Genomic DNA, 27,602 nt, shown 5'->3' with positions numbered 1-27,602 from the left:
ACACACACCACATTAGACCGCCACATCTCAAGCAACTGTGTTCATGAAGAGGATTTTGGCAAGTTTAAAAAAAAAGCACTGATGCAACTGAAAGCAGGCCGGCCAACAAACTCAGTGAAAAGAGCTACTGGAGGGGCCAACAGTCCGACACACTGTCGTTTCCAAGTCTGAGCTCAACGCTTGTTACTTTTTCCAGGAGTCTATCGAGCAACGCTGACGGCTTACCACACACTACCTTTCCCAGTCATCTTACATCACTGTTTGTTTGATCAGTGCGGGTAATAAAGTTCCCATCTGGTTTCCCAACTGAGACTCCAGCCAAGAGAGGCGGGACATATTTGTGGAAAACCACAAAGAGAGAGACATAATCCATTAACAAAAAGGGGAAAAAGAAAAGGGTCTTATCTGATCCTCTTGGGACTTCCAAGTTTCCAAGTTGACAAAATTGAAAAAGTGCAGGTTTCAAAAGCAGAGCCAAGCACAGAAAGAGTGGCACCAAACCTGGACATTTAAAGCATCGGGCTGAGCTTTCCATGTAACATTTCAGCTAAATTCACGTTTTAAATCAGTCATGGCCCAGTGCTTTGAAAGAATGTGTATTTCTATACTGTAAATGTACCAAGCAGCAGCAGTGGTTTCATCCCTCAGGGGATCCCTGCAGAGAGAAAGCAGGTCAGCTCTGACGAGGAGGAACTTTGGGATGTTTCTCAAAGAGGTGAATAGTTGTATTCATGCCGCCCGTGCTGAGCAGTAATGTATTCCAGTCAGCAGCATTAAGAGAAAACCTGGAGCGTGCTGGAGGGTAAACCCACCTTCAGTCAGCTCATCCACCTTTAAAGCTGACACTGATCTTCTTCTGTATTCCTCAGATCCCCGGATTACAGTTTACATAATGTAAGGATATATTCTTAATGAAACAGGATACTTTGGATGATCCTAAAGAGGAGGACGGAGTTTGCAGACTACATTTACCCCCTGCATGACTGACAAAAACGCCCATTTCACAGGAGGCTTTGCGTTCACACATTGCTGTGTGATGATATGAACATTTGCTGTTACTGAACTGCAGCGCTAAGTAGCTGTGATCATCTCAAAGAGCAAACTCAGAGGGAGTTTTCACAGTTGAGACATCTGTCCCCCTGTCCTCTGCGGTGGTTTGGCTCTTCAGTGACAAAGACGGAACTCAAACCAGCAGATGTAGGCAATTAGTGACCACAGTTTTCAGAACATTGCTGAATGAGCCTCGGTTCAGGATTGAGGACGGAGACGAGCGGCGAGACTAAACTCGGACACACTCGGTCCAAGGAGTTGTCTCCTCCAGCCGTCACAATTCGTGCACAAAGAAAAAGACAGATTTTAGGGGAAAAAATGAAAATCCCAACCCCCTCTGCAGGCAGAGTAGGAATGAATGAGTTTGGAGGCAAACGGACTAAAGTCTATGCAAAGTTAACTTTGGAGCAAAGTTGAGTGCAACAGTGTTCACACATTTGACCCAAACAAAGGACTCGCAAGTAGTTACATTTTCAACAGCTCGCCAAGTTACAAGATGTCAAACTTGCCTCTTAATTTCTGCAAGAGTCGCTCCCTCTCGTCCTAAATCCACTCTACGGACAAAAGTAGGATCCCAGAGGTGATTCTCAGAGTGCGGAGTGGCTCCTGAAAGCCCCTTCCCCGGCTGTCTTTAAGTTGAACTCGTCTGCTGGGCTGGATGAGGCTGGACGTGGCTCTCATCCGGATCTCAGCACTTTGAATGGAGCTCTGGATGGACTTGAGAGTGCAGGGTCCGCCGGGCGTAGGGAGTGGCTGGAGCGGCGTCGCTGGGCTAGTCCAGCGTCCTCTAATCACCTCCAGCGCGGGGGGGAGGTTGGGCTGTGATGCTTTCACATGTTGTCGGGAAAATTGGCAAATTTCTTTTCTGCCCACATGGAGCACCCTTCATGAATCCCTACTGTGATATATGGAAATGCAAACCTTCCCACACACTAACCACGCCAAATGTTTACCGAACACCAGCTATTACCGATATTAAACCACACATCCAAACAGCATAACTAAAGTTTTATGCCTAAATCCAACTTTCTGTAGGCCAGAGGGTGGATTTTTCTCACAGGACCTAAAGGAGATAGACTTTCTGTAAAATAAACGAATAAATGATGAATATGGATTGATAACTTTTGGTAAAGTAATGCATTCAAAATATCATTTTAATATTTGTCAGTATTAGGGTTTCTGAGTCCTATATTTCAATCAAAATGTGTTTAATCATGTCTAACGAAGTTCCTGGAATCAGAGCTATGATTTACGAGGTAAATGGTAACGCAACATTAAAGTTTTCCCTTCATCCCTTCGACAGATACAGCATCCACCCGACAGCACAACATCCCCCTCCTGTGTCTTAATACTAGATAGCAACGACTTGTTGACCCATTGTTTCATTAATCTGACTCTGGGTCAGTTTGGTGTACGTTAATAGATACGGTCAAGAAACTGATCCTGGTACAGTTTTTGAGGGGTAAAACATTTCCTCTATTCGTTTACCCATTAACTGAAAAAAATGACTTCGAACTGTACGGGGGGTTATTTCCAAGAATTGTCGTTATATTACTCCATCATGCATAGTATATTAGTAAGAAATGCAACCATATAACACTAATTACTATATTCAACGGTAAATTTGGCATGCGTATCCCAGTCCGACATTTTTTTCTTCATTTTGTCACACTTTGTGAACTGTACTCTCCCCACACTAATGTACTGACCCACATAGATCCCGTGTTATTGCGCATGCGCGTTGTCAGTTTCCTCTTCCCTGGGACTGATTGTATTGATATCCAGTGGTATTACTTTTATTTCACGGACTGTTTTTGCTCATAAAGAGGATTTAGGTGAGTTGCTGTCTGTTTTCGGTTAATACAATTGAGCTCTGGTGATATATTTAAGCGTATTGAGGCTCTGCGTCTGGAAAATAACGGAGGCTAAAGCTGAGTAGTTAGCTAACACTGAAACGTTAGCCGGTGAAGTCAGACATTCAGGTTGGCTCTGTCTGGCTTTTTAAAAAAATTATCTATATTGTCACCGTTTATGTCATTCACTCAGATTTTGCTTTGCCAATATAAAAAAAAAATATATATGTATAGTTAGATTTCACAAACATATTTTCTTTTGATAGATTCGCATCATAAGTGTAAACGCCAATCGACAAACGTCCACTACTGTTGATTTGAGTAGAAGTACAGTGTCTATTTATATGGTTATCTTACCTCTAACATTAGTGTTAATATGAAGTGATGTCTGGCTTGTTTTACGTTTCACTGCATGTGTGAAATAGTGTACATAGCGATACATTCACTGTTAGCTTCAGTGTTGCTCCCGTGCCTATTTTACTGCGGCCCTCACCTTAATGTGAGTTAGTTAGTAAGTAGTTCGTTCAGAGCTGCAACAATTAAACAGTTAGTTATCAACTATTGAATTGAACGTCAACTATTTTTTAGAATTGATTAATCGAGTATGAGTACATGTTTTAAAGAAAAATGCCAAATTCTCTGATTCCAGCCGCTTAAATGTGAATATTTTCTGCTTTCTTTACTCCTCTATGACAGTAAACTGACTATCATCTTGGGCTTTGGAAAACACTGATCAACGTTTTTCGCCATTTTCCGACATTTCATAGGACAAACACCTTAATTACCTTACCATTAATTACTTAATTGAGAAAATGACAGATTAAACGGTTACAGTCCTAAATTAGTTAGCAGTTGTCACATAAACTTCTATTAGGTGGTGACCAGAATAGTTGTTTTTATCCATTTGCATTGTCTTTTCACTGTATCATTGATACATAGGCAGAGAAAACTATTTTTATTTGTATGTCCTAATCCTGATCTTATTTCCTTCCCTTTTTGTCTTCCAGAGTGTCTTTTATGAGTAATCAAAGGCAGCAGAAGCCTACGCTAACAGGCCAGCGTTTCAAAACCCGAAAAAGAGGTGAGAAACTTGAAGGCATCTGTCTTTGTTGGTTGGGTTTCCATCGGGTTCCATAAAGAACACCTCCTGCTTTTCATAGTATTGAGTTTTCTATCCAGCACCTTACTGTTTCCAATCACAAGCAGGAATATGATTGTAAGGTTTGATCGCTGAAGACCATGCCTGTTTGTTCACTGACAAGATATACAACACATTTTAATTTCCTCTTTGCATACTAAATAAAGGTTTCCAGACCAAAACTGTTCCGTGGCAAATAAATTCAGTTTTAGGTGTTACTGAAGAGTTGGCACATACAGTAACTAAAGATAAATGAGTTGTCCTATAGGACAAGGAAGAGAATATGTGGTTCTGCGCATGTTCGTGACCTGAGTGTGGGTTTGGATATGTCTTTTAGAACGTTGTAAGTAAGTGGCAGGGATAATCTCTGGTAAATATCTGTCTTTTCAACAGATGAAAAGGAGAGGTTTGACCCTTCCCAGTTTCAGGAAAGCATCATACAAGGTCTGAACCAAACTGGCACTGATTTGGAAGCTGTCGCAAAGTTTCTTGATGCCTCTGGTGCCAAGCTTGACTACCGCCGCTATGCTGAGACTCTGTTCGACATCCTGGTGGCTGGTGGGATGCTGGGTATGAGACGGGACTCTTTCATATTTGTTTTGCCTTTATGGAGAAAAAAAATAAATTTAAAAGGAGCAATTATATCTAAGAAGACTTTTTTTCATGTAATTGCCAGTTTGATGGTGATAAAGTCAGTCCATTGTACAGCTGAGCATTATGAGTCATTAGACTAATCGTCTCCTGGAAGATGTTTCTATTGTTCATTAAGCTTAATGCAGCTCTAGACACAAAATCACAAGCAGGTCATTTGAGGCGTGAAGCCTAAGACTCACAAAAGTGCGAAAATGTGTTTCCTTTCAGCCCCAGGAGGTACCCTGTCAGATGACGTGACCTGCACTGAGTTCTGTCTCTTCAAAGCACAAGAGGACATGGAGACCATGCAGGCATATGCGCAGGTGAACACCATTAAACCCCTGCTCAGTTTTTACTGTTATCACAGCGAAGTTAAGAATCACATTTTTCCATTTGGTACAAATAATGAAACATGTTTTGTGCTTCCTTTTAGGTCTTTAACAAGCTAATCAGGCGCTATAAATACTTGGAGAAAGGTTTTGAGGAGGAAATTAAAAAGGTATGTCTCTTCTCAACGTATGACAGGAACACATAGTACCTGTCCAGGTCAAGCTTCTGAAATCATGCCCATTTTAGTCCAAAAAATCTGAAAATGTTGTCTGACTCCATTTACCCTACAGGCTTGTGTTTACTGTATATGTTTGCTCTTTGACAGCTGCTGCTGTTTCTCAAGGGCTTCACAGAGTCTGAGCGCAACAAGCTGGCCATGCTAACAGGGATTCTGCTGGCCAACGGCAATCTCTCTGCATCCATTCTTAGCAGCCTCTTCAATGAGAACCTAGTCAAAGAAGGTACCTTCCTTTCTGCCTCATGGGCCTGCCGAGTACAAGTGTTTCGACTCAGACAAAATTAGAAGTTCCGGAGGAGGGGGAAGACTCACATTGTACTTTCCAATTAATCTTGAAAAACAACTTAAACCATTTTTTTACCCTTTTAGTACCAGTAATTGTTTTTTAATTGTTAAAATCAATATTCTCTCTTGCTTCCTTCCCAGCCTCTGTCTTTTTAAAATGTGGAGCTAATTGTCTTCTCACTGATTTCCTAAGAATTGTCCTAACAATTAATCCCAAAATTAGCAAAGTCCTTATTTACTCTGTTGTTTGAAAAGCTGGGAACTGGACAGCCCACAATTTCCCAACCCAAATCTAGTGCAGACTGTGCACATAATAGAGCAATGACAACAAACCATTCAACATCATTCATGTTTTTCAGTTTTATGCATGTATTAGAAACTCAGTAGATGTCTACAGTCATGTCCGATATGGGTGGCATCTAAGATGCATCAAGTATATAAAATGATGATGTCTGAATTTTCCAGTATTTCAGTTAAAGACATCACATTGATCCTGCATTGTATGAGGCGATTAACATCTTAATCATAGCAAGTGTGACCCTTTGCAGCTCCAGTGGTGAGATTATTTCAAATTATTGACTGCACAAATAAAACATTGAGAAAATCTCCACAAACCATTGAAGCTAATGTCAGCTGGCATGGACACACCAAGCTACCCTCAAAGAACTAGTGGCAACAAAAAGCAACTGATCAAACTATAGTCCAACCAATACTCGATTGATTAGAAGGAGTAAATGAAAAAATGCTTTAATATCTCATGACTATTCAACAGAAAAAACATACTCATATATGTGTAGATATTTATATATTCATATGCAGCTTTGTAATTAGTCAGATGATCAGTATGGACAGGCAAGGAGCCACATGAGTAGTATAGACAGTTAAAGTCACATGATGGACCATGTTCAGCAGAGGAAATCAAAAGCAATAAGCAAATACATATGCAGCATCTTAAAACATTTTATATATATATGTCCAAAACAGTTCTCTTTGTAAGAGCATTTTCTGTCTGTTTCCACCCCTTATTGAGTTTTCTATATAGTCTCTGCCCGATACCTTGACTGTATCTGAACTGCCATCGTCAGCCTCTTCATAATGTCGAGCCATGAGGTATTTGGGGTTGGCAGTTCTTACAGCATGTCTATTTTCGGCCAGTCTTGCCGACAGTTCACACTTTGTTCTCTGAATATAAAAACAACCACACGGACTCTCAAGTGTGTAAACCACAAATGAGGTATTGCAATTTCTAAACAACTTTATGTTATACCTATAACCTGTTATGTCTCTAAAATAGGTGGTGTAAAATAGGTACATTTATTACCACAATTATTGCAAATCCCACACTTGTTGTGGTTACCCGCTGTGATGCTTCAAAGTTTTATGGGAAGAAGGTAACTCTTCACAGGTTTATAGTTAAGGGTCAGGGCTCTTCTGAAGCTGATGGTAGTGGCATCTGGAAGAGCATCTCCAAGAGAACTTTTCAGTATTGCCCAGTTTCATTAATGATGTTTTTAAATTCTATTTGCCTCACTGATGTGTTGTGTCACACAGAACACTTGACCTGAGCATTGTTGTTGCTTCTGTTTTTGGACCAGTAAGTGTTCTCTAGTGAGGCTGTTCACTTTATGGTAAGCTGTGGGTATAGTCTCATGTTTAGATCCTCTTTCCTGAAATCTTTGACACACGTCTCGAGCATCTTCCCTATCTTCAGCTTTTCTCTACTGCAGCTTTGGCCAACATGCACTGATGCCAGCATACTGAGTCTGCACTGAGCTTATAGTACATGCTTTGTCCAAAATCACTTATAGGCAAAAGTTGCATTTTTAACCTTCTGCAAAGGCTTCAGCTGAGATCCACATATTTCACACCCGAACAAGAGTAAATAATTTGTTGATAGTCTGCATTCCAAATCCCCCCCCCAAAAAACCCACTGAGACGTGGCGTTATGGAAACAGAATATGTAGTGTATCATTTGTGTTAATGTGTTTTCATTACATGCTTGCAGTGTAAATCGATCATGTCGGCTTTGCTTGTCAAATAAAAAAGAAACTTGCTGATGGACGGCTTCAGCCCAACGGCCAATGAATCAAGCCTCTGAAACCCTAACAACAGATGGAAGCAGCTTTGATTTATTGCACATTTGTGAACTGCGTTACTTCAATGATGTTCTCTGAATTCATATTGTATTTTACTAAGGTATAGACTCACACCTGCCGTGCAGTCTAATTTTGTTGACTGCATCATTGGTTTTTTAGGCATTGTTCCAGTTAAAACCTGCCTAATCGCATCCTGTGGAGTTGTTTACCAATGTATTACTCAGGCCTGACTTTATCCTGGCAGGTCTGTTAGCAACAGCTGACACATCTTCATGCATTTGTTCAGGTGTTTCGGCGTGCTTTGCGGTAAAACTCTTCAAATCTTGGCTTTCTGAAAAGGACATCGGCTCTGTTGCTGCCAGCCTCCGAAAGGTTGGCATGGACAACAGGCTCATGGTGAGAATGACAACTTAAACACAAAATCTTTTCGAGGCTAGGGGGCAGTAAGGGTCAGCAGTCTATCTGTGCACTTTAAAGGCGATAGTTTGATGGAAAGAAGACTAATCTGCACAGATTTCAGTCTAAGCTATTGTGGCATCCAGTGCCCAGGCTCTTAATGAGCAAAGGCTTCTTAATGGATGTTTAAAGCTTGTCTGGCTGAACATGGCCCGCCTCAACAGTTGACTGTGTGCTTTTTCAGGAGCTGTTCCCTGCCAACAAGCGCAGTTGTGAGCACTTCTCAAAGTACTTCACAGATGCCGGGCTCAAGGAGATTTCGGACTTTGCGAGAAACCAGCAGTCCATAGGTGCTCGCAAGGAGCTGCAGAAAGAGCTTCAGGAGCAGATGTCACGTGGGGACCCCCTCAAAGATGTAAGCATTGCTACTTTTTCAGCTCTTTTTATATTAACCAGTTCCCTTTTTGTGCATCACACCACTGAGGGTAGCACTCAAGCTTGCTTTCTTCTTAACTTGTGCCCCCTTTTGTCTTGAGGAGTGCTGAAAAGGTTGCAGTGAATCAGTGACAAGTTGCTGAAATCCACTCAACCTGAACATATTCTCTGCTCCTGCACGCCTCTGTGTCCTGCCAGGGTTCTTATACCCCAGACTTGGGCAGGATTTGATAAGCAATAAGCCTCAGCATATGCTGCCCGTGGCTTGCCTGCTTTTCCAATAACGTGTGTTCCATCTCTTGGCTCGGCTCTTACAGATCATCGCCTACATCCGGGAGGAAATCAAGAAGAACAACATCTCCGAGCAGACGATGATTGGACTAATTTGGTCCAGTGTAATGAGCTCCGTGGAGTGGAACAAGAAGGAGGAGCTGGTCACAGAACAAGCCATCAAACTTTTAAAGGTGATACGTGTTGCTATGGCTCTGCTGTTCCGTGACTCTGGCAGTCATGAGAACTCGGAAATGAGAGATCTAAAGAAACTTACGGATGTCACTCTTAAATTGTGCCTTCAAGATGTTTCAAAATCCAGGCTGCTGTAGGCTTTGAACTCAGCAGAGAAGATAATTGATTTACTAACCCAAAGCCATTGAAAGTGGAAGTAATGTCAGAAATCAGAAAAATATCCTGAATGTTTTTCTGTCCTCTGCGAGCTCCAGAAACCTCCCATCCACCCCTTGTGTGAATCTTTACGATTTCTGTACAAATTCGTAACTTTTAAGCTTCTCAATTTTTACGTTCTCAGCAATACAGCCCACTGTTGAAGGCTTTTACCTCCCAGGGCCTCTCTGAACTGACTCTCCTGCTGAAGATCCAGGAGTACTGTTATGATAACATCCACTTCATGAAGGCTTTCCAGAAAATTGTCGTTCTGCTCTACAAAGGTAAGTTCCATGTGTTCCCTTTCTCACGTGTAGCTCCCCTTTCCATCTTCACATTAGAGTTTGATTTATAGTGTGAAGCTACATGTGCATGATGCCCAATGGCTTGAGATTATAGCCAAAAGTTTGTCTTGATTGATGCTTGCAACCTGCCAGATGACATTTGCCAAGCACCTGTTGATGCATTTGTGCCATTGGCGTTGTGTTGAATAGAATTAAAAAGTTTTTGTTTCCTTGTTATTATTTTTAAAGCGGATGTCTTGAGTGAGGAGGCAATTCTGAAGTGGTACAACGAAGCCCATCTCGCCAAAGGAAAGAGCGTTTTCCTTGAGCAGATGAAGAAGTTTGTTGAATGGCTCAAGAACGCAGAGGAAGGTAAGCGCCTCACCCTCTCCCTTCGTTCTGTCTTTGTCACTCTGTATCTCCCACAGCCACAGGTTTCCAAAAAAAACATGGCATGAGTCTGTGCAGCATCTCATTTGTGTTGAGCAACTGTGTTCACCACGTCTTTTCTGTCCCGCTTGTGAGTTTAGGTGACACTGGCAGCGATGCATACTGTGCACCGATGTTTGAACATAGCGCCGAATGATATTTTCTTTTTTTCCAGAGTCCGAGTCTGAGGAAGAGGAGGCAGACTGAGGACTTCTAGCTGTAACTACCATGTTGATTTGTATTTTTACATAAACATAGCACCAGATGCAGTAGAAGGATTTGTTACAGAAATCTGTCTACAGAAGTCTGTCTTTGTTTCTTCCTTTTCTATTCCCTACCTCCTCATATCTAGTTCAACTGTAATGTAAGGGCTTTAATATTGTTTTATTTTCGACATGTTTTCTGTCTGAATTAGGACTCGTACTCTTCTTTATACTCCTTCAGGAGCTGGTCTTAGTGCCACATTGGACTAAATAGACTGAAAACCCCTTTCGTGTAACAAAGGGGGACTTTTTTTTGGATAGATGGTTCCCTTTAAAATTAGCCAGTTTGGAGGCACATTTCACAGATATTGTGTTTAGTCATGGAACTCTGCTTTGCCAGAGGTCCATCTGTGCAGCCATGATATCACGGTCCCCTGAAAGGCAAACTGTTTCTGTAACCTCATTTCACATTTCTGCCAATTATGTGACAACTTATGAATTTTTTTTTGCCAGTTTTTAGATTGTGTCTCCATTATTGACGATGGAGATGTGCCATTTCAAACAGCAATGCTGATGGCTGCAATGCCCCATGGAATTGATTTTAATTGTTCTATACATCTTATGTAACAAAACTGTGCTAGCTTTGTAGTTTTTTTCCCTTACCATACAGTTTGACTTTTTAAAATAAATGGAAATTAATGGTTTTCATTACTGCTGTGTTTACTGCTACTCGTGGTCACATCAAGTACTATTAGAGCGTGAATGTGCAAAGGAGAAAAATTCTGAGCAATTAGAAGAAATTAGCAGTCATATATATGCACAGCCAATCACATTGAAAGGTTCTTGTAGAGATTCAGGGAAATCCATCTGTTCTGTCACAGATCAGCCTGCGTTCCCTCAAAATTTTCCATTGGTTGATCTCTAGCCTCACCTAATCAAGTAATCAGGAAAGGCAGCTTAGAATGCGTGACCTGAGGTGCAAACAACCATCTCATTCACCTCACTTCTATCCCACTTTAAATGGTAATTATGGCTCAGTCAAGCATGCAAAAATGAGAGCGAGATGGTGATTCAAGATGTTATGAAAACGGAGGTCCATGCACATTCATTACGACAGTCATTTTACAAAGTCTGAAAAAGGGGGCTGCTCGTTTACATGCTATGCAAAACAAATTCTGAATTTTGAGTGCATATTTAACCTCATGCTGGCCAGTGATGATGTGTTAGGAAACTGACTTGATTTCCCCAAACAACCAGGGCTTCAGAGTGTGGATGCATGACCATTATCTGTTCCTCTGGAAAGGATCCATTCATGTACGCTTGAGTATTTTTGCACATCTTTACAGAGGAAAATGTTTCACTTCATCCCCTTCTATTGTGCAGTCACCCAGGCCTTGAATGTACTGGAGTGGGTATGGTTAGAAGTACAATGCGCAAGTAAAGAGGAAGCTGAATGACCGAAGTTACACTGTTGTTTGACTTTTTCAAGTGTCTTTGTACGCTGACCTTGCGTAGAATGGGTAATATTGTCCCAGGTAAGTATGCATATTACAAAGGAGTATACCATACTGTACAGCAGAGCACAAAGAGCATTATCGATTGATAATCAGTTTCACTCAGTACCAACAGATGGCAGTAAGGCTTTAAGAGATGCTTCCTCCCCCATGAAAGCCCTCCACAATTTCCAAGACTCAAGCTCAAATAGAAAATGCCATTTTGAAGAAACCAGACTAGAAAGTATTAGACACAGGCAGAACTACAAAGTATCCGACGAGTATTTCTCTGCCTCTCTGTCTCGGGAGGATTTGTTTGCCTTTTGGTTTTATTTAGTCGCTCTAAAGAACATGAAACAATTTGGGAGAGTGACATGCCGGCAGGGGGAAACACGGCCGCTTTTGAGATTTGTGTGTGAGGGAAAGTGCACGTTTGCGTGTGTGCAGCGCTGAATGGCAATGATGCCGCCCGAGCCCACCCCCTTCCTGTGCAAAGCACTGAGCAATACCATCTTGGTTGGACTGTTATCTGCTTGTTACCAGCGCTGCCTCACTTCACACCACACACACAGAGCTCCTCCCTGCACGTCATTTTATAGAGGCGCTGAGCATAGCCGTGTATTGAAGAAGGTTCTGGTATAATGAGCTGTGCACACTGTGCCCTGACACATCTGTTTGTTTTGCTCATTTGCCATCTTTCAGCAATCTCGCATGCTGCTGGATATACAGCAGGTATCCCAAGGTTTGCCTTTTTCTTTTTCACAAGTGTATCTCAAGGCATGTCAGGGTGGTTCAATTGGTGGTGCTGAACACACTGTACAAAACAGACTTAAATCTCACGGCTCAGTGACGGGGAGGCCAGAGGTGTCTGCATTCCTTGAGTGCCTTTGTATTCATGGTTTCATCTCATCATGCTGCAGCGTTCGCAAGGAAAAGTGATGTGGGTTTTTCCATTTGGAATTTCAGAATCTTTTTGTTTTTCAATGGCAAGAAGAGGAAAAACTGTGAAGAAGAGCACAGCATTGACTTAATTTATTTTTAGAAAATTCTGTCTCAGTTAGACTTCCTGCTTGAAGTCAGCAGACCAGCACAATGTGCCAGGGAATGCCAGGGGAGTTGAGGAGAGCAATTATTCTGGATTTCACACTGCGGCTTTGGTCAGTAAACATGACTCAGACTGCAATGCAGAACTCATCTGAATAATGTCAGAAACAGAGGGAGACAGAAGAATGAGGGGAGAGAGAGGCTTTAGATAATTTTGGTTTCCAACAAAAAAAATAGTACCCCCGCCTCCTTTCTGGCCGTGTCATGATTTGCTGAGCACAGAAGATGCACTGTTTTTGATTTGGGCAAATTGTAAGTGATCTCTGTTTGCTTTGCATTTCAAGCAGCACTGTGTCCCAGGTCAGTTTGACACGCTCTGCTGGGTTTGTATGTGTGGAAGACCACTCTAATGCTGGGCTTAGTACCCAGGTGAAATATGGAAATGAGGATCAACGTGTTGACTCACTAAATGCTGCCAATTTGTCCTCGGATCAACTCTTGCCAAACATCCTAAAGCAGTGCAGCCTCCCAACCTCAATGTAGTCATATTATGGACAACTGAGCACCTCTGTGACAGGAAATAGCCGCTAAGCTCTTAAAACCAAGAGGGCTGAAGAGTTTTTGGGTTATAGGCTGACAGCCGCTGTTGTCTGTCAGCTGTCCCCGCTCGGCTCAGGCTGGTCTCTGTCCCTGGAGGTAACACTGCAATCCTCACCAGCTTTGTGTCCTGGAGGCAGACGGCACATAGCTGCCTTTTTTTAATGTCTGTGCCTGGAACCATTATTCTCAAGGTTGTTCATCGTGTATAATACTATTTCAGAGGCACCTTAATTAAAGATGACATCTATAGGTGTGAACCTTTTAGACCATGACGGCTGCCTGACAGAAAGTAATGTGCAGCCTTTGGGCCTGGTCTCTGTGTACCTTAATCTGTCTTTCTTATTGGCCTTGGACACAATGTGTTATGGTCGTAATTTGTAGAAAACCTTGTAACATTAAGGGATTAACAATAACAATAATGATAATAATGCTCAAGTAACTAATGTACAGGCATTATAGTGATGAATGGGACACTATGATGCTAATTTGTTACGATTTGTGTGTTGGGCCTGCAGATAATTAATGTTTAGTTTTTTAGACCCATGTAGTTTTCACATCTGTTGATTTGGCAGACAGTGGCAGCAGGATAAATTCTAATCAATCCTTTCCGGAGTGTGTGAGTTAGAATCAAATCCTTTCTGTCAAACTGGACGCAGCCAGGCAAGACGGCAACATTTTGACAACAGACTTATTGTAGTTTAAGAAGGCAGAGGGCCAGAGAGGAGACTGCAGGGCGGAGTGGGTCGTAATACACTGCAAAGGCTACAGTACCTCCACTGAGATAGCCTCGACTTTACCACAGCTTATCTATTTGCATTTCACTTTTTTTGTGTGAAAAATGGTCGGCTGGTCCCGGTAATGTCAGAGAAAGAAAAGGTGAGATCGCACAATGTTTCTTTTAATAGACCATTTGCAGGAAATAAACAGCAATCTAAACAGTGAGTGAAGAGTGTTGTGCTTCTCCAGTAGCTTTGCCATATGTTGTCCACAATTTAGGGATAAAGCCAGAGATGCAGCAAGAAATTGGTTTTGCTATCATTTTAAAATATCAAACAAGACGGCAAAGCAAACAGCAGAATCATAAGTAAAGCTGGCTGAATGGAGTTAAAATTGAATGGGTGAAACGTGAAAATTGTGCAGACAGGGTTCAGTGATCTGGTGGTTACCACAGCCTCAAATAAGAGCATCTTTGCGCCTTAAAAGCCCCTCTGCCAGCTTATGGGGACCGCACTGAGTGTGTGTAATGGCCCGGCTGTGAGAGTCCAGGGATTTAGCAGCTAGACTTGAGTCAACACTGAGGCTCATCACAAACATCATTACTTTCTCTTGGCTTGTCCTTTTCCCTCTTCGGTGGCCCAGGTCTGATAGCTGTGTACAAACGACTGGGAGCAAAGGGATGGATGGCCTAGTTTGATAAAGAATGATCAACTCAAGGGCTGTTACTTACTGGGTATGTGCTCGTCTCTGGCTCCATATCCACAGAAAAAAAAGCTCTTCAGGCGTCCTGAAGAGTTGACGCTACCACCTCGCCTGCTGTACCTCATGTTGCTTGTTCAAGAGTTTCCACTAATAGTTAATGCACCTTATTATTGTCATCAGGGCTTTAACAGGCCACTGCTGGAGGTACAGTAGCAGCATGCAGTTGGGGCTGTACAGGAAGTGAAAGGGAAGGGGTGGGCACTTTGACAGAGCCCTCTTGGGAACAACAAAGCTACATCACAACACTTTGGCTGTGACAAACCGCACTGATAACTTGCAAATGGAATGAAAGTTTGCATCTCCAGAATGTTTTTAACGAGTCTCCCTGGAGTGTGGCATAATGACTGTGGAACTCTGGAATGGAGAGAGAGGAAGAGTGTTCAGTCTGCAGGCAGCTCTCAGCTTTCTTTTGCCCATTTATGCGCCAGGGGCTCCAGGGACTCAGACAGGCTGTGAAAAGACATGAAAAAGCCTCTACAAAACTGTTTGTTTTTGTAAGGAATGGCAGAGCAGGGTGGAGGAATCCACTTAATATTAAATAACTACTTTTTTTTCCCAGTTACACAGAAAATATTCAATACAACCCACCCAAACGTAAAGAACTCCGGCATTTTCAAAAATGTAATGAGCAAAACCTTGCCAGGGACAGATTTAGAAGGCAAAAGGAGAAAGCTTTTCATAAGAGCATTTTCACGGAGTCTCTAGCATATATATAAAATGACGAACCCGTCAGTAAAACCATCCTATAGATCCAAACATATTCACTGTTAGGCAGTGACCTCTAGAGGCCATAGTAATATGGGAGCAAAAGGAAGTCAGGTAATGTATGAAGAGCAAGAAAGTCCACATTTGGAAGAAGGTGGGGTGGGTGGATGGCTCAAACAGGAAACAACACACAAACACAAAAGCTTTTACCCATTTTTAAGTTGCATAACATAGTTTGCATCATGCATGTAACAGTAACATAGCCTACTTATGCTAACCCATGATCTTTTCCTAAACCTAACTGAGTAGTTTTGTGTCTCACATTAACAATGTGAGGATGAAGGTAGTAAATGGATTATGTTAAGAGAACAGCTGAGACCTTATAAGGATTTCAATCTGGTTGAACTAATGTAAAAAAAAGATTACTCATTTCGTCAATATGATCATTTCAATCATCAAGCAGGCTAATGACACACGAACATGAAACAGATGTGTTTCACTGAACAGAAAACATTAATTTTTTTTGTTGTTTGGAAGACCAGTCGTCAGGATCCACAAACAGACTACCACACTCAGATCCCTCATTTGTGTGATTTAGATTTATTCTGACAGTAAAAGAAACAGTGAAGTTGAGAGTTAAGGGTTTAAAGTTTTGAGGCTGGCTTAACTGTACCTCTGTTTTGCTGTGTTTACTATAAGATATACTACACACTATATAATATATGCTAAAATATTCATAGGGGTAGCTTAAAGGTCCAGTCTGGAGTACTTAGAGGCATCCAAAGAAATGTGGTTGCAGCCAACTGAATTCTCCTCATCTCACCCCTCGCTTCCCAAGTTTGAAGAAGAACCTATGATGGTCATGAAAAACATGGCAGGACCTGTGAAGAGGTAGTGTTTGGTTTGTCCGTCGTGGGCTACAGTAGAAACATGGCAGATGCCGTGGAAGAGGACCAGGTCCCTCTGGAGATCCCCTAACCCCCTAACCTTAACCCTAACCCTAACCCTTCCCATGCGCCCTTATCTAACCCTAACCCTAATCACAGATCACTTAATAAATGAACGCTAAACAACAATTTTCTGTAGAGCATCCAGGAGGCTTGATCAGTTCCACTGAAAGGAGGAAGCATCCAGCATTTAAACCTCTGTGAGTCACACCCATGTTAAAGTGTTGTTTGAGTTATGTAACAGTATGAATTGTTGTGAAGTTCTGGGGCAAAGATGCTATAACAAGGCTTTAAAAAAAGGTGAAGTCACAGTCTTACCTGTCTACTGAGAAGAGGTTGTCGCAGCCTGACTGTAATACATTTCTTCACACATCTCTCAAATTGATTTAATCAACATATAAATTCCAAACACATATATATGGTGTAAGTACAAATAGCACATGTGCAGTTTAGTTTTCAAGTTGGATTTTAGGTTAAACACCATTCATATTCATATTCTTCATATTCTACAACTAAAAAATGATTCATTTTTCAAGTTGCATTGGCTGGCAATGGGAAAACAATTTTACATAGCAGTAGTATGTAGTTATAGTTTATATAAAGGGACATATGCTGCGCTTTACGTGAATTTCAAAAGGAAAGAAACACCTAAAAAAAGATGCATTCACAGCCATTTTGCCACAACAAGCAGACAGAAAACCACGCATATATATTCAATAAAGCACTTGTTCCTGAAAGGAAATATAAAAACAAAGTGAACGCCACATCTCAAGCCCTCATGAAGGCTATTCCTGCGACAAGGAGCGTAAACACTTAAGGCAACTTCACCAGATTTCCAATTGACACAGCAAGAATAGCAGTGCCCTAAGCTGACAAGCCTAGAGTGCCCATAGTTTTAAGCATTTTCCAACACATGCCGTGTTGACATTGGCATTCAGCACTTTACAGACTGTTTTATTAGTCCCTGTTGAAATTCTGGCTTTGGCTTTTTGAGCTGCAGCCATCCCATAATCTCCTGTGGCACACCAGAGTGAAGGCCATTTCAGTCTTCATCATGTTAAAACAGTCAGCACGTTGTATGTGAATATTTCCCAGCATTTTTAAAATTTCTTTGCATGCATCGCATTTAATGGGAAAAATGTAGCTGTAAATATGTTTTTCTTTTTTTTATTATGCTGTATTACCTTTATTTATACAGGGTGGGCCATTGACAGCAGGCTTTTTTTTTTTTTTTTTTTTACAAGGACACCCTGATTACAGCACGGGACACAGAAGTTACAGTGTACGTCAACAAATTATACAACAAACTGGCCAAGGACATCAATGTAAGGGACAACATCAATTCATGCTTTTGTAATCATTTACAATAAAGGCATATCGATGGGGATGTGAATGTGGACCGGCCTGAGAAGAACTACAAGGACAGGAGGGTTTGAAAATCAGTTACAAGGCTTCAACACAAGAGCACTGTAAGGCCGAATGAGCGGCTACAATGAAACACCGCAAATAACATCATTTGAGACATTGGCCACAAACTAGAATGACGAAGTGCGCACAGGACAGACCTTCAGTAACCTCAAGATCAGTCTTTTAAGTGTTCAAGTGGGGGCCAAATATGTGTTTATAATAGTCCAGGAAACCAGGAAGGAAAACAATCTTCAGAAAGGTAACCTCTCTTCAGTGGTTCCATACACAAAAACCCTGACCTCTAGACAGGGCACACATCCAGCTGTCAATACAAGCCATCTCTAAATTATGCTATCACTCTCAGTACAAGCATCAGTTCAAATCAAATATATTCACTATCAAGAAAATTTGAGTCACAATGGAGCGTGCTTCTTGGGCTGGGATTTAGATTTCATGAATAGAAACAGAAGATGAACAGATTGTGAGGCATTTTGCTATCTCAAATGGCTTGAGCAATTGTTCATATATGAATCGTAAATGGGGAAAGAAATCTCTCCTGGGTAGCATACCCAACAACAGCTGGCTCCACCTCTGCTTGTGACAAGTCCACGCAATAGAAATGTACTGCACTTATGAATACATGCATAGCCCTCAAAAAGCTTCATTGTTGGTAGTTGTCTCACACATAACCTCCCATAAGACCACAGCATGTTGTCTTAACATTATGGTTGTAGAGCAGATTAAACAAACAGGATATAACGTATTAATTAGCGAGCTTAAGCCGCGCTGGTAGGCAGATTTTATAATGTTTGGACTGAGACAAGCTTGCTGTTTCCACCTGCTTCCCCATTATGCTAAGATAAGCTAACCATCTGTTGACAATAGCTTCATGTTTACTGTAAAGATATGACGATCTCAATCTTTCCATCTAACTCTGCAAGAACGTAAACAAAAACGTTTTTGAAAATGTTGAACTTTTCCCATAATGAAAACCTACACAGACAACGTAAATGGTCGTGCTGAAATGCGGTGGTACTACATTTGGTACCCTGATTTGCTACCATCTAGTTAAAAAAAATATCTGACTTTAGCAGTGAACCAGTACATTTGGTCATCCTGTCTAGGAGAAATGACATTCATATAGTGCTAAATCTCTCAATTACGTTGTGCTGACAAATGTAATTGCTGTCACATTTATCCACCACACCGGAGTCCAGTGGTTGGTACGTGGTGTGTGTGCAAGGTGCAGCACTTTGACACCAGGGTTTGCATCCAGGCTCCTGTCTGTGGTTGAGTTTAGTTGTCAAAAGCTCATTGTTTGAGGTTAAAAAAGATCATGGTTTCCTTAAATGCTAATAAACTAGCTGTGTCTTAATTCACTGAGGACTTGTTCTGTATTCAGCCAGACCACAATCTTTCCCCAGGAATGCTGCGGTCACTACGAGCAGGAGGAAAACAAGTAAATGTAAAAAATGTCCGAGGATATAACCAATACATTCAGAATCAACATTTTTGCAAGATTACCCCTGGACTGTGCTGAATGAGTAGCAGGTTCCACATTTTTCTGGACAAATGATTGCGATGAAGCTGTGAAGGAAGCAAAATTACTCATTTGATCCACCATGTTTATTCAAGCTGAGGTCAAAAACAACAGGAAAAGAAGCAACGCGCAGTGAAACACGTGATTGTACTGAAATTGCAGGAACATTTTGCTCCTGTTCAGAGGGGAGATTATTTTATATATAGGGTTCAAAGATTCAATATATAATTTAGTGAATAAAAATATGCACTCTTCCCAGCTATAACCTACTCTTCAGTGGCTTCACACTGAACTCTGAAGTGTTTTGGTCCATTACTCAATTAAAAAAATAATAATAATAATACATTATGTGATTGTAGCATGTTTGCACAGGCTGCTCCTGCAGTACACATGAAATGAACTATATCTTATCCATGCACCAGTGCACACACTGGGCAATAAGTCAAAGGCATCCCAATTAAACAAGCATCATGCTGACATCTAGTATGTTGGAGTAGATGTGTTTTTATGGCCAAGAAGTAATTAATCATGTGGAATACAGCAGTAAAACATACTGTAACACAGAACAATGCTTTCTTTTACTGCTGCTTCCAACTTCACAGAGCAACCAGTGAAGAAGAAACAGGTTTCAACCTGTGGGTCTTGACCTAATCGTGCATCCTGGCTTTGATATTTGCTTATCTCAGGGTTATCAAAGTCAAAGTAAATTTGCACAGGTAATATAATGCATTCATAATCACAGCCAGGACTTTATTCATAATTAGAATAATTGAATCAATGATCATGCATGATCATGGACCATTCAGCTTTAGTTTGTACCTGCTGTCTCTTCGTGTCTCTTTTATGAACTGTGAACTTTATATACTTGATTTGATTAAACGTTTCATCTTTATATTTTAATATTTTGTATCTTTTAGAGCTGGGCTCTTGTGGAAGGCACCTTTGAAATTTTCATGACGGCAAGGTCGAATCATGTCTGAGTGGTGGAGGCTGCAGGTGTGAGAGTTACTGAAAAGCTCTTAGAGCAAAATATGCCACAAATTTCAAGATGCAGCCATCGGTTAATGATGCCTTACTCATATTCCACAAAGACCTGCCCCTGCCTCTGACTGGCTCTGACCCTGACATTTTTCATCCGTTTAACCCCAACTCTGACCAAACCACAAACACTAGCCAATCAGAGGGACATTTTTGGATGAAAAAGCAACCTGAGCTGATACTAAAAGTTGACGTTCACCATCCCTTTGACATCTTCTGCTATGGCTGATCAGGAGACAGAGAGAGTGGCAGAGAGTGATGGTGAATGCGAGCGGAGCAGAGGAAAGGTTTGTGATGAAGTTGTCAGTTTAGCAGTGAGTGTACTGTGTACGTTCGAGTTCGTCAGTGAATGAAGGCTGCAGCTGCTCACGACCAAAGCAAAGCTCACGTATGAAGGGGGTGGTACGCTGAGGGAGTAATGCTGCAGTGGAAAAAGTAGAGAAAAGTACCTAGAAACAAAAGCCAGCAGTCAGCTATTGACTTAGCCCAACATATTAGCATCTTAGATTACTATAAAACCTGAAGGGAACATGCTTGATTGTTGTTGTTGTACACAGAGAGTAGACCACATTACGAATCTGATATACAAATCTAAAATACTGACCAAGGAAATCAATAGGAGCCTAAACCACACAGGTTACAGGGATACAATCTTTTCCATATTGAATGCCTCAAAAACTGCCCCCAGCTCCATCTTAACCTCCAGCTCCAGCCCTTACCACCCACTGGCTCCTAACTACACCACAAATATGCATTTTTACAAGACAAGACCTGATCTGCAAGCTGGCCCAGCAGCTGGAGTTATGTTAAAAAAGAAACAGATTTGCACTCAGTCATATTCTTTATATTATGCTTCTTGAGGTTCGGGGTGAATTTACCATTCTGTGAGTCCATCTTGTTTTTCTGCAATGCTGGTGTAGAGGTCTGCAGTAACAGCTAAGATCTGCTGAATCGCTGCATAAACACTAATCATGTTAGCAGGTTACTTCTCTGTAGCCCTGACCATTTCTTTCACTGTGGACTGATTAAGAGGATTGGACTTGTGGATGTGTTTTAGCTCACTAATGTGACATAAAAGTAAATTGGCAAAAATATCACCAACCTTTTAATAATAATGATAATGTCTGTGGTTAAAAAAGCACTTATCAAAACATGGCTCTAAAGTGCTTCATATAGCAAGGAAAGAGAACATAAAACCCGACATAGAAACACATAAAAGCAGCCATAAAATTACTAAACAGAACACATAAGAAATAAAACAATGGAAAAACCCATGAACAGAATAAAAAGTGGAAAGAGATGAAATCAGTGAAGGCAGCCCGATGAAAGAGGTCGTGAGTCTGACTCACACTTCTGCACTGCTGCCATTTGCCATCCAGAGCCTCTTTATACCAGTGTTGTAAAATTACTGCACTGGAAATACACCATAAAGTACACCAGTCTGTTACCTGATGTTTTTCACAGTACGAGTTAATGCGTGATGGTTGAGGTAGTTACACAGTTGCGAAACTGCAAAATCTCAGCAAACGGGGAATTTTATTTAAAACAAGCAAATTACCTGCCAACAAAATAAAAATTTCACTCACCAACACTTTAAAACAAGTAAATGTGTCTAGTGTGAAAGAAACTGCAACATTTGTGTGGATACAAAGAAATCTGCTTCGCCTTCAGGGAAGCAGATTTGTTCCCGTCGCTGTCGATCAAACAGCTACAACATTCTGGAAATTTTAGTTTCAAGCATGAGGTCATGTGCAGTGAATGTGATAATCGCTCAGTAGAAGGAAAGTTAATAGTTAGCCTTCAGCTTTATTCACTGTTTTTGAACTCTGTGATTAAAAAAAAAAAAAACAGTAAGAAGCAAACATTCACAAAATAAGCTTGCCAAGGTCTGAAATCCTTTGGGTTTGTGACTGAAGTGCAGCCACTGAGGTGACAGCCACTGCTGATGTATTGTCATTCTTGCGTACACTTAGGCAGTAAACTATTTCTGACTGTAGCACACAAGGTGCACTGATAGCATGAATGTATGAAAAATAAAAAAAATAGTAGCTGTGAATTTGAAGCCATTTTCGGTGTCACTTCTTTGAGCACGTGGAGCATGGAAGTATGATTTTTTTTTTCTCAAAATCTTCCTTCATTCATGAGTATTTTATTTTTCCATATCAGCTGAACCACAGAGGCCTGACTCAGCTGAACAAAGATGTCTAAAAATCCAGTGTGTCTCTTCATCCGCAGGATGAGGGACTTGAATTAGAATAACTGTTGCAGCTTGTAAGCTGGGTAAATGTATTGAGAATCAGAATAAGCAGCGTGGTGAGTGCCTCAGCGAGCACGCAACAAGCCCTGATTTATCTCTGCTGGCTGATAGGAGACAGTGGGACTAAGTCATCCAGACGGTGTGTATTAAAGCAGCCGCATTATAACTCCATAAACCACAGACACACACACACAAAAACAAAAAGCAGTGGAGCTGTAACACACAATGACACAGGCACACATGCACCAACACGCTCAACAGCAAACACATTCATTTACAGAATCAGCCTAACAGTGGGCATTTTATCATGAAAAGTTTGCCATAAAGCACACGTTTGTCCGATTTATGCTCTTCCCAAAGAATAACACTGGAGCTCGACTGTTGTGAATTTGTCATGTTCAGTTGAGTCATGCTCTGTGAAGACTATAGTGCTACAGGAAATGGAAATGTTATAAAAATGCTCTCATAAATTCAAGGTCTTTGCTTTAAGTTCTGAGGATAATAAAAATGTAAAATGTAGTTGTATACCATTTATAGAAGTAACTGCATTTATTTATTCTATTCTAACTTTCATATATTCCATTGTCCAACTCGATTTAAAATGACAATAGATGAACCTCAATCAAAGGTTTTTTGAACATAATGTTGGCAGCTAAGATAGAAATACCCTTTAAAACACCTATATATGTTACTCTGGGGACAATGGCAAATTTGAAGATGTAATGAATAGAAAAGTAAACTGTTCTATATTCAGTGCTATTTCCAAGGAAAGCAGAGCAAACAAATTGCGAGACCATTATGAAAGCACACAATATGGAGGTCTGGGTAATAATGACACTGGTGCTAAAGAAAGGTAGTGTTCTTCTTGAGAGCATGATGGCTGGACAGTATGAATAGAAGAAGAAATATCATGACAAAGAGAGTGAGCTGGAGATATAAAAGATGCGCTGCACGTCCTCATCAGCCAGCCTCCATGTCTGTAAAGGTAAAACTAAACCATAGCCCAGCATCAATAAAAACATCAGCCTTGGCCAAGTTCTGTGTAGACCCAGCACTCTGCTGTGGGAGTCTAATCTCAGTTAGGTCGGAGAGAGGAAATATATTTCTCCTATTGATGATACAAATTAATACATGGACTCGAAAGCCACGGTTGGCAGTCATACTGTGATTATATAGAGAAGGGTGTTTGAGTGAATGCACAGGCTGACCTTGTTGTGTAGCTTTAGGTGTAAATTGTTTAATGTGGAATTAGAGTCTTCAGTTCAAAGAATGATCTTTGGCTCTTGACCTTTAGCTACTGTCAGTTTCTGTGCTTCAAGTTCCTCAAGCAAACCTCCAGCTGAAAGAAATACTAGATTTTAAATTGAGTAATTCTAAGAGCACAGACAGCTCTTCGGGCCAGTGCCATACATTGATTGGTCTATATAATAAAACATAATTCCAAGAGTGAGCCTGGATAAATAGGCCATATTGCAGTCACTTACAAGTCTGTACGTTAAGTATGCTAGAGTCAGGATGTGATTATCTCAGGTTAGCTTAGAGACTGGAAGCAGCTAGTCCAGGTGTCGAAAGTTCACAAACAGGTATTCTAACTTCCATGATGGACAACAGTTTATCCATCTGCCCCAAACCCATTCTCATTCCCAGAGAATCAAATATGACGCTTTGTCACCTGGTCTCTCATACTAACACAGTATGTTAGTGGTTAGAACAAGAGCTAAACTTTCATGCTCTTTACTATCTATCTATCTTTACTATACTATCCCACGCCACCTTCCTCTGAGCACCTAATGTTGCTGTGGATGGCTTTACAGTGGAGTTAATTGAAAGCTCTGAATGGTACCCTGTGCATCTGTGTGGGACACAGAGGGCAGTGACCAACCGTTGGTATTTGATGACCTTAGAACGCGACCAGGCTTTCTACCCGGCAGTACTTCTGTACAGTCTCCCCAGCATAATACCATGGGGCACCAGATTTGGTCAGTGAGTGCTGGTTTTGTCTCTGGTGCAAGTCACAATGGATACAGTCATCATGGGATCAGACAGGGTGAACTCTCTATTTTGCCAAGACTCTGGGAAGCCAAGAAATAAGTACATCATGTATAGATCCCCCTAACATCATGTGTATTAGTTGGCTTTCAAATTGCTGGTGGGCATTTTTCATTTAAGCAAGTCTTTATTTTAAGGTAACCACATCCTGACACCAGCTCTCTGAAATAAAGAAATACCAAAAGGTTGAACTTTTCCAGCCAGAATTTGGTCTCCACCAATTCCTGAGGGGATAGATCAGGCTAAGCTGCTTGGCTGGACTGCAGGTATTCAAGGACTTTTGTTTTTTTACTGAAACTACCTGGAAACAACCCTGATGACAGCAGTGGAAAGTTGTAGGCTTGGTTTTCAGGGTCCTGGTACTGGTCATGTTGGCTCACCCACACACACAGTGTTACGGACTCTGGAAGTAGGACTCAGATGCAGAGACGGTAATCACAGTTTATTTCGAAAAAGTAACAACAAAAGAAGTAACAACTCAGGAAGCCGATATAACGGGAACGGAGAAGTCAGTCTCTGCTGGAGGACACTCGACAGCTTCAAATGAAAAACACAAAACTCCGTTGAGGGAAAGCACTCAGGCAAAAGTCCGAAAAATAAACGCTGGAGAAAACTCGACAGCCACCACACAAAAAACAGAAATCTCCACTCGGGGAAAAACTCACAAGGCAGGATGAAACTCAGGTGCTGGAGAAAGCTCGACAGTCACTGGTAAGGAAACAAAAGCTCCGCTGGGGGAAAAAAGCACACAGGCAAAACAAAAGAAGCACAAGTGCTGGAGAACCACTCGGCAGACACTAGAACAAAAAACTCCGTAAAGGGTTAGCACACAGGCAGGAAAACAAAAACTCACAAAATCACAGCGTGCACGAAGGCAAGAACAGCTGGAGAACACAAGGCAGGAACCTGGAGATAAATGCTGAGGCGAGAAACACTAGCATGAGCAAAGTGACCATCTGGCATCAGAGTGTGGGAGAAGCATGCTTAAGAAGGAGAGTCCTGATTAGGGGAGATAGGTGACAGGTGTGTCAGGAGCTGCTCAACCCCAGCAAAGATCAGCCCTGCCCCTGCCTTGTTCCAGCCCTGAAAAAACACACAGAACAAAATCAGAGCAGATCACCAACCACGGCCACAACACACAGTCTGCCATGACTGGGACAATAGAACAGAACTGTTATTATTAACACCTGTGCTTTTCCTGCAATGAAAAGTCAAACTAGAGGAGAAATTCAGAAGAAATTGATGTGGGATTGCTGGCAGCTGAAAAGCCGACCCAGAGAGCTATAGAATCAGGACTTGAGCTTAAATAGACAGAAAAGGAGTTGAGGTGATTTTCAAGTGTTAAGCTGTACTCAGGGCAATGACCGGAAAATCAGGTCGAGACATTGTCCAGACTTGCCCTTTCACACATGGACCATGCAACAGGAGACTGTTGCTGTCAGAGGTGCTCTCACCTACAGGAAAAAAGAATAAGGTGAGGTTGCGCTTTGGAAGAATGAGCAGGAGGCACCAAAGTACATTGCCAAAAGGGTTAGGATCGAATTTGTCAACGATGTTGTAGTTGATCCTTACCAACAGAAGTTCCTGAACGTCATTGTCTCTCCAGTTAGCAGATATTTTCAATTGAGTCTTTGTGTTCCTCACTCTCAGATGTTTGTAATCTTTGTTTTGCACGAGTCGCATGATAGAAATGTCTTCAACACGCTCACTATGAATTCTCCACAATACAACGTCCTTCTCCATTTACACATGGGTTCAACTGGACTTTACTCAGACTTTGCACCAGCAGGCTGGCAGGGTAAAGTCCATTTAATGTCTGGTCCAGCTGATTTGAACGTTGCAGTGCATGTGTTAAAGAGACTTTAGTTGGAATAAGAGTAAGCCGTCAGCTGATATCTGAACCCTTTAAGTGCTGCCATTCACTAGAAGAAGCTGAGTTGTGTATATGTAATGAGTAAAAATAGTTGAGATTTTAATTTTGAAACTCCCCATGCAGCCTGTTGGAATCTCTCATTACCTTTGGGGACTTTCATTTTGAAAATCCGTATGGAGGGCTTTTATTTTGGAAATTCCTGCTTACTCAACACTGGAGTCAGTAGGGAGGTTGGTTGGCACTCCTGTCACTTCAAGGCTCATAGAGACAATGTGTGAGTTTGTTTGCTTAGATAGCTACGCTATTTGAAAATGTTTTGATGAAAAATCATGAAGAATGAAAGCTGTGGGAGTACGAGGGAACTGAAGCCAAATTTAATAGAGTTTGACTGCTTGACCCCTTTCTGTGTTACCCATTCAGTCTCTGAAGATTCACTTGAAATGGAGAAAAAATCCTGAAAAATGTTAAGTATTTCTTAAAGTATGAAAGATGCAAATGCTAAAATATGGCTAAAAGATGCAAATGCTAAAATATGGGGTTTAACTGGGATTATTAACACATGTATATGTGCAACATGAGGCTACTTTTAAAGTTAAAAAAAGTTGGTCACACATTGAGACCAGTACATCAGCGGGATTAACAAATATTGCTAATGAGTATGCATTGTTTGCAGCGGTGATTTATTCCCATTGAAATTTCTTTGTCATTTAATGTTTATATTATTTTGCCCATATCTCTGCAGCTGACAGCATTATGGTTTCATTTTATTATATTTGCAAACCTCTTAGTGCAAAGTTCCCAATTGGTGTGAGCAGCAGGGTATCTCCCAGCATCATGCTGCTAAAAGCTCTGGCTTATAAATTTAGGTGACTGTCACAAGTCCTGTTTATGTTTTCCGACTATTACTCTGTCACTGCTTTCTGAACACACTCTGGCACTCCAGCCAAGAAGCCTCAGTGCACCGTGCAGCCAAACATTTGATTGTTTATAACAGCAGCCAGTGACATCAAGCCCACAAGCTGACCACCATCGTGTTAGCCAATGTTTTTCTATGAGGGTGGCAGTAAAATAAGAAGAATTAAAGCATAAAAATAGATGTGATGAAAATGCCACTGCACTGTAGATGAAACTTGTGAAAGT

The 27,602-nt window shown here is 41.3% G+C and overlaps 2 protein-coding genes across 2 annotated transcripts in view; one reads left to right on the top strand and one right to left on the bottom strand.

The window, feature by feature from the left end:
* Positions 1 to 1,771, bottom strand: part of myo1b (myosin IB) — a 59,386-nt gene extending 57,615 nt beyond the window's left edge. The window contains exon 1 of the mRNA XM_070975314.1: positions 1,560 to 1,771. The gene's annotated coding sequence lies outside the window, so the exon portion shown is untranslated. The remainder of the gene's footprint in view (positions 1 to 1,559) is intronic.
* A 1,013-nt stretch (positions 1,772 to 2,784) lies between these two features.
* LOC139340543 (eIF5-mimic protein 2-A-like) lies at positions 2,785 to 10,738 on the top strand. The gene is made up of 12 exons (XM_070976427.1): positions 2,785 to 2,885; positions 3,911 to 3,984; positions 4,435 to 4,611; positions 4,903 to 4,997; positions 5,108 to 5,173; positions 5,330 to 5,465; positions 7,910 to 8,019; positions 8,264 to 8,434; positions 8,772 to 8,918; positions 9,260 to 9,398; positions 9,648 to 9,770; positions 10,003 to 10,738. Exons 2-12 carry the CDS (start codon positions 3,921 to 3,923, stop codon positions 10,032 to 10,034), a joined length of 1,260 nt encoding a protein of 419 aa, XP_070832528.1. The 5' UTR covers positions 2,785 to 2,885; positions 3,911 to 3,920; the 3' UTR covers positions 10,035 to 10,738.
* Positions 10,739 to 27,602: the final 16,864 nt, after the last annotated feature.

Source organism: Chaetodon trifascialis, chromosome 12 (assembly GCF_039877785.1).
Source record: "Chaetodon trifascialis isolate fChaTrf1 chromosome 12, fChaTrf1.hap1, whole genome shotgun sequence".
Lineage (NCBI taxonomy): Eukaryota > Metazoa > Chordata > Actinopteri > Chaetodontiformes > Chaetodontidae > Chaetodon > Chaetodon trifascialis.
Note: the sequence above shows the minus strand (reverse complement) of the source record. Positions and strands in the feature narration are given on the sequence as shown.

Coding starts and splice junctions, on each gene's coding strand:
- LOC139340543 (XM_070976427.1), top strand. CDS start 3,921: ATGAGTAATCAAAGGCAGCAGAAGCCTACGCTAACAGGCCAGCGTTTC. Junction 4,612..4,902: donor GGTGGCTGGTGGGATGCTGG/GTATGAGACGGG, acceptor GTTTCCTTTCAG/CCCCAGGAGGTACCCTGTCA. Junction 8,435..8,771: donor GTGGGGACCCCCTCAAAGAT/GTAAGCATTGCT, acceptor CGGCTCTTACAG/ATCATCGCCTACATCCGGGA.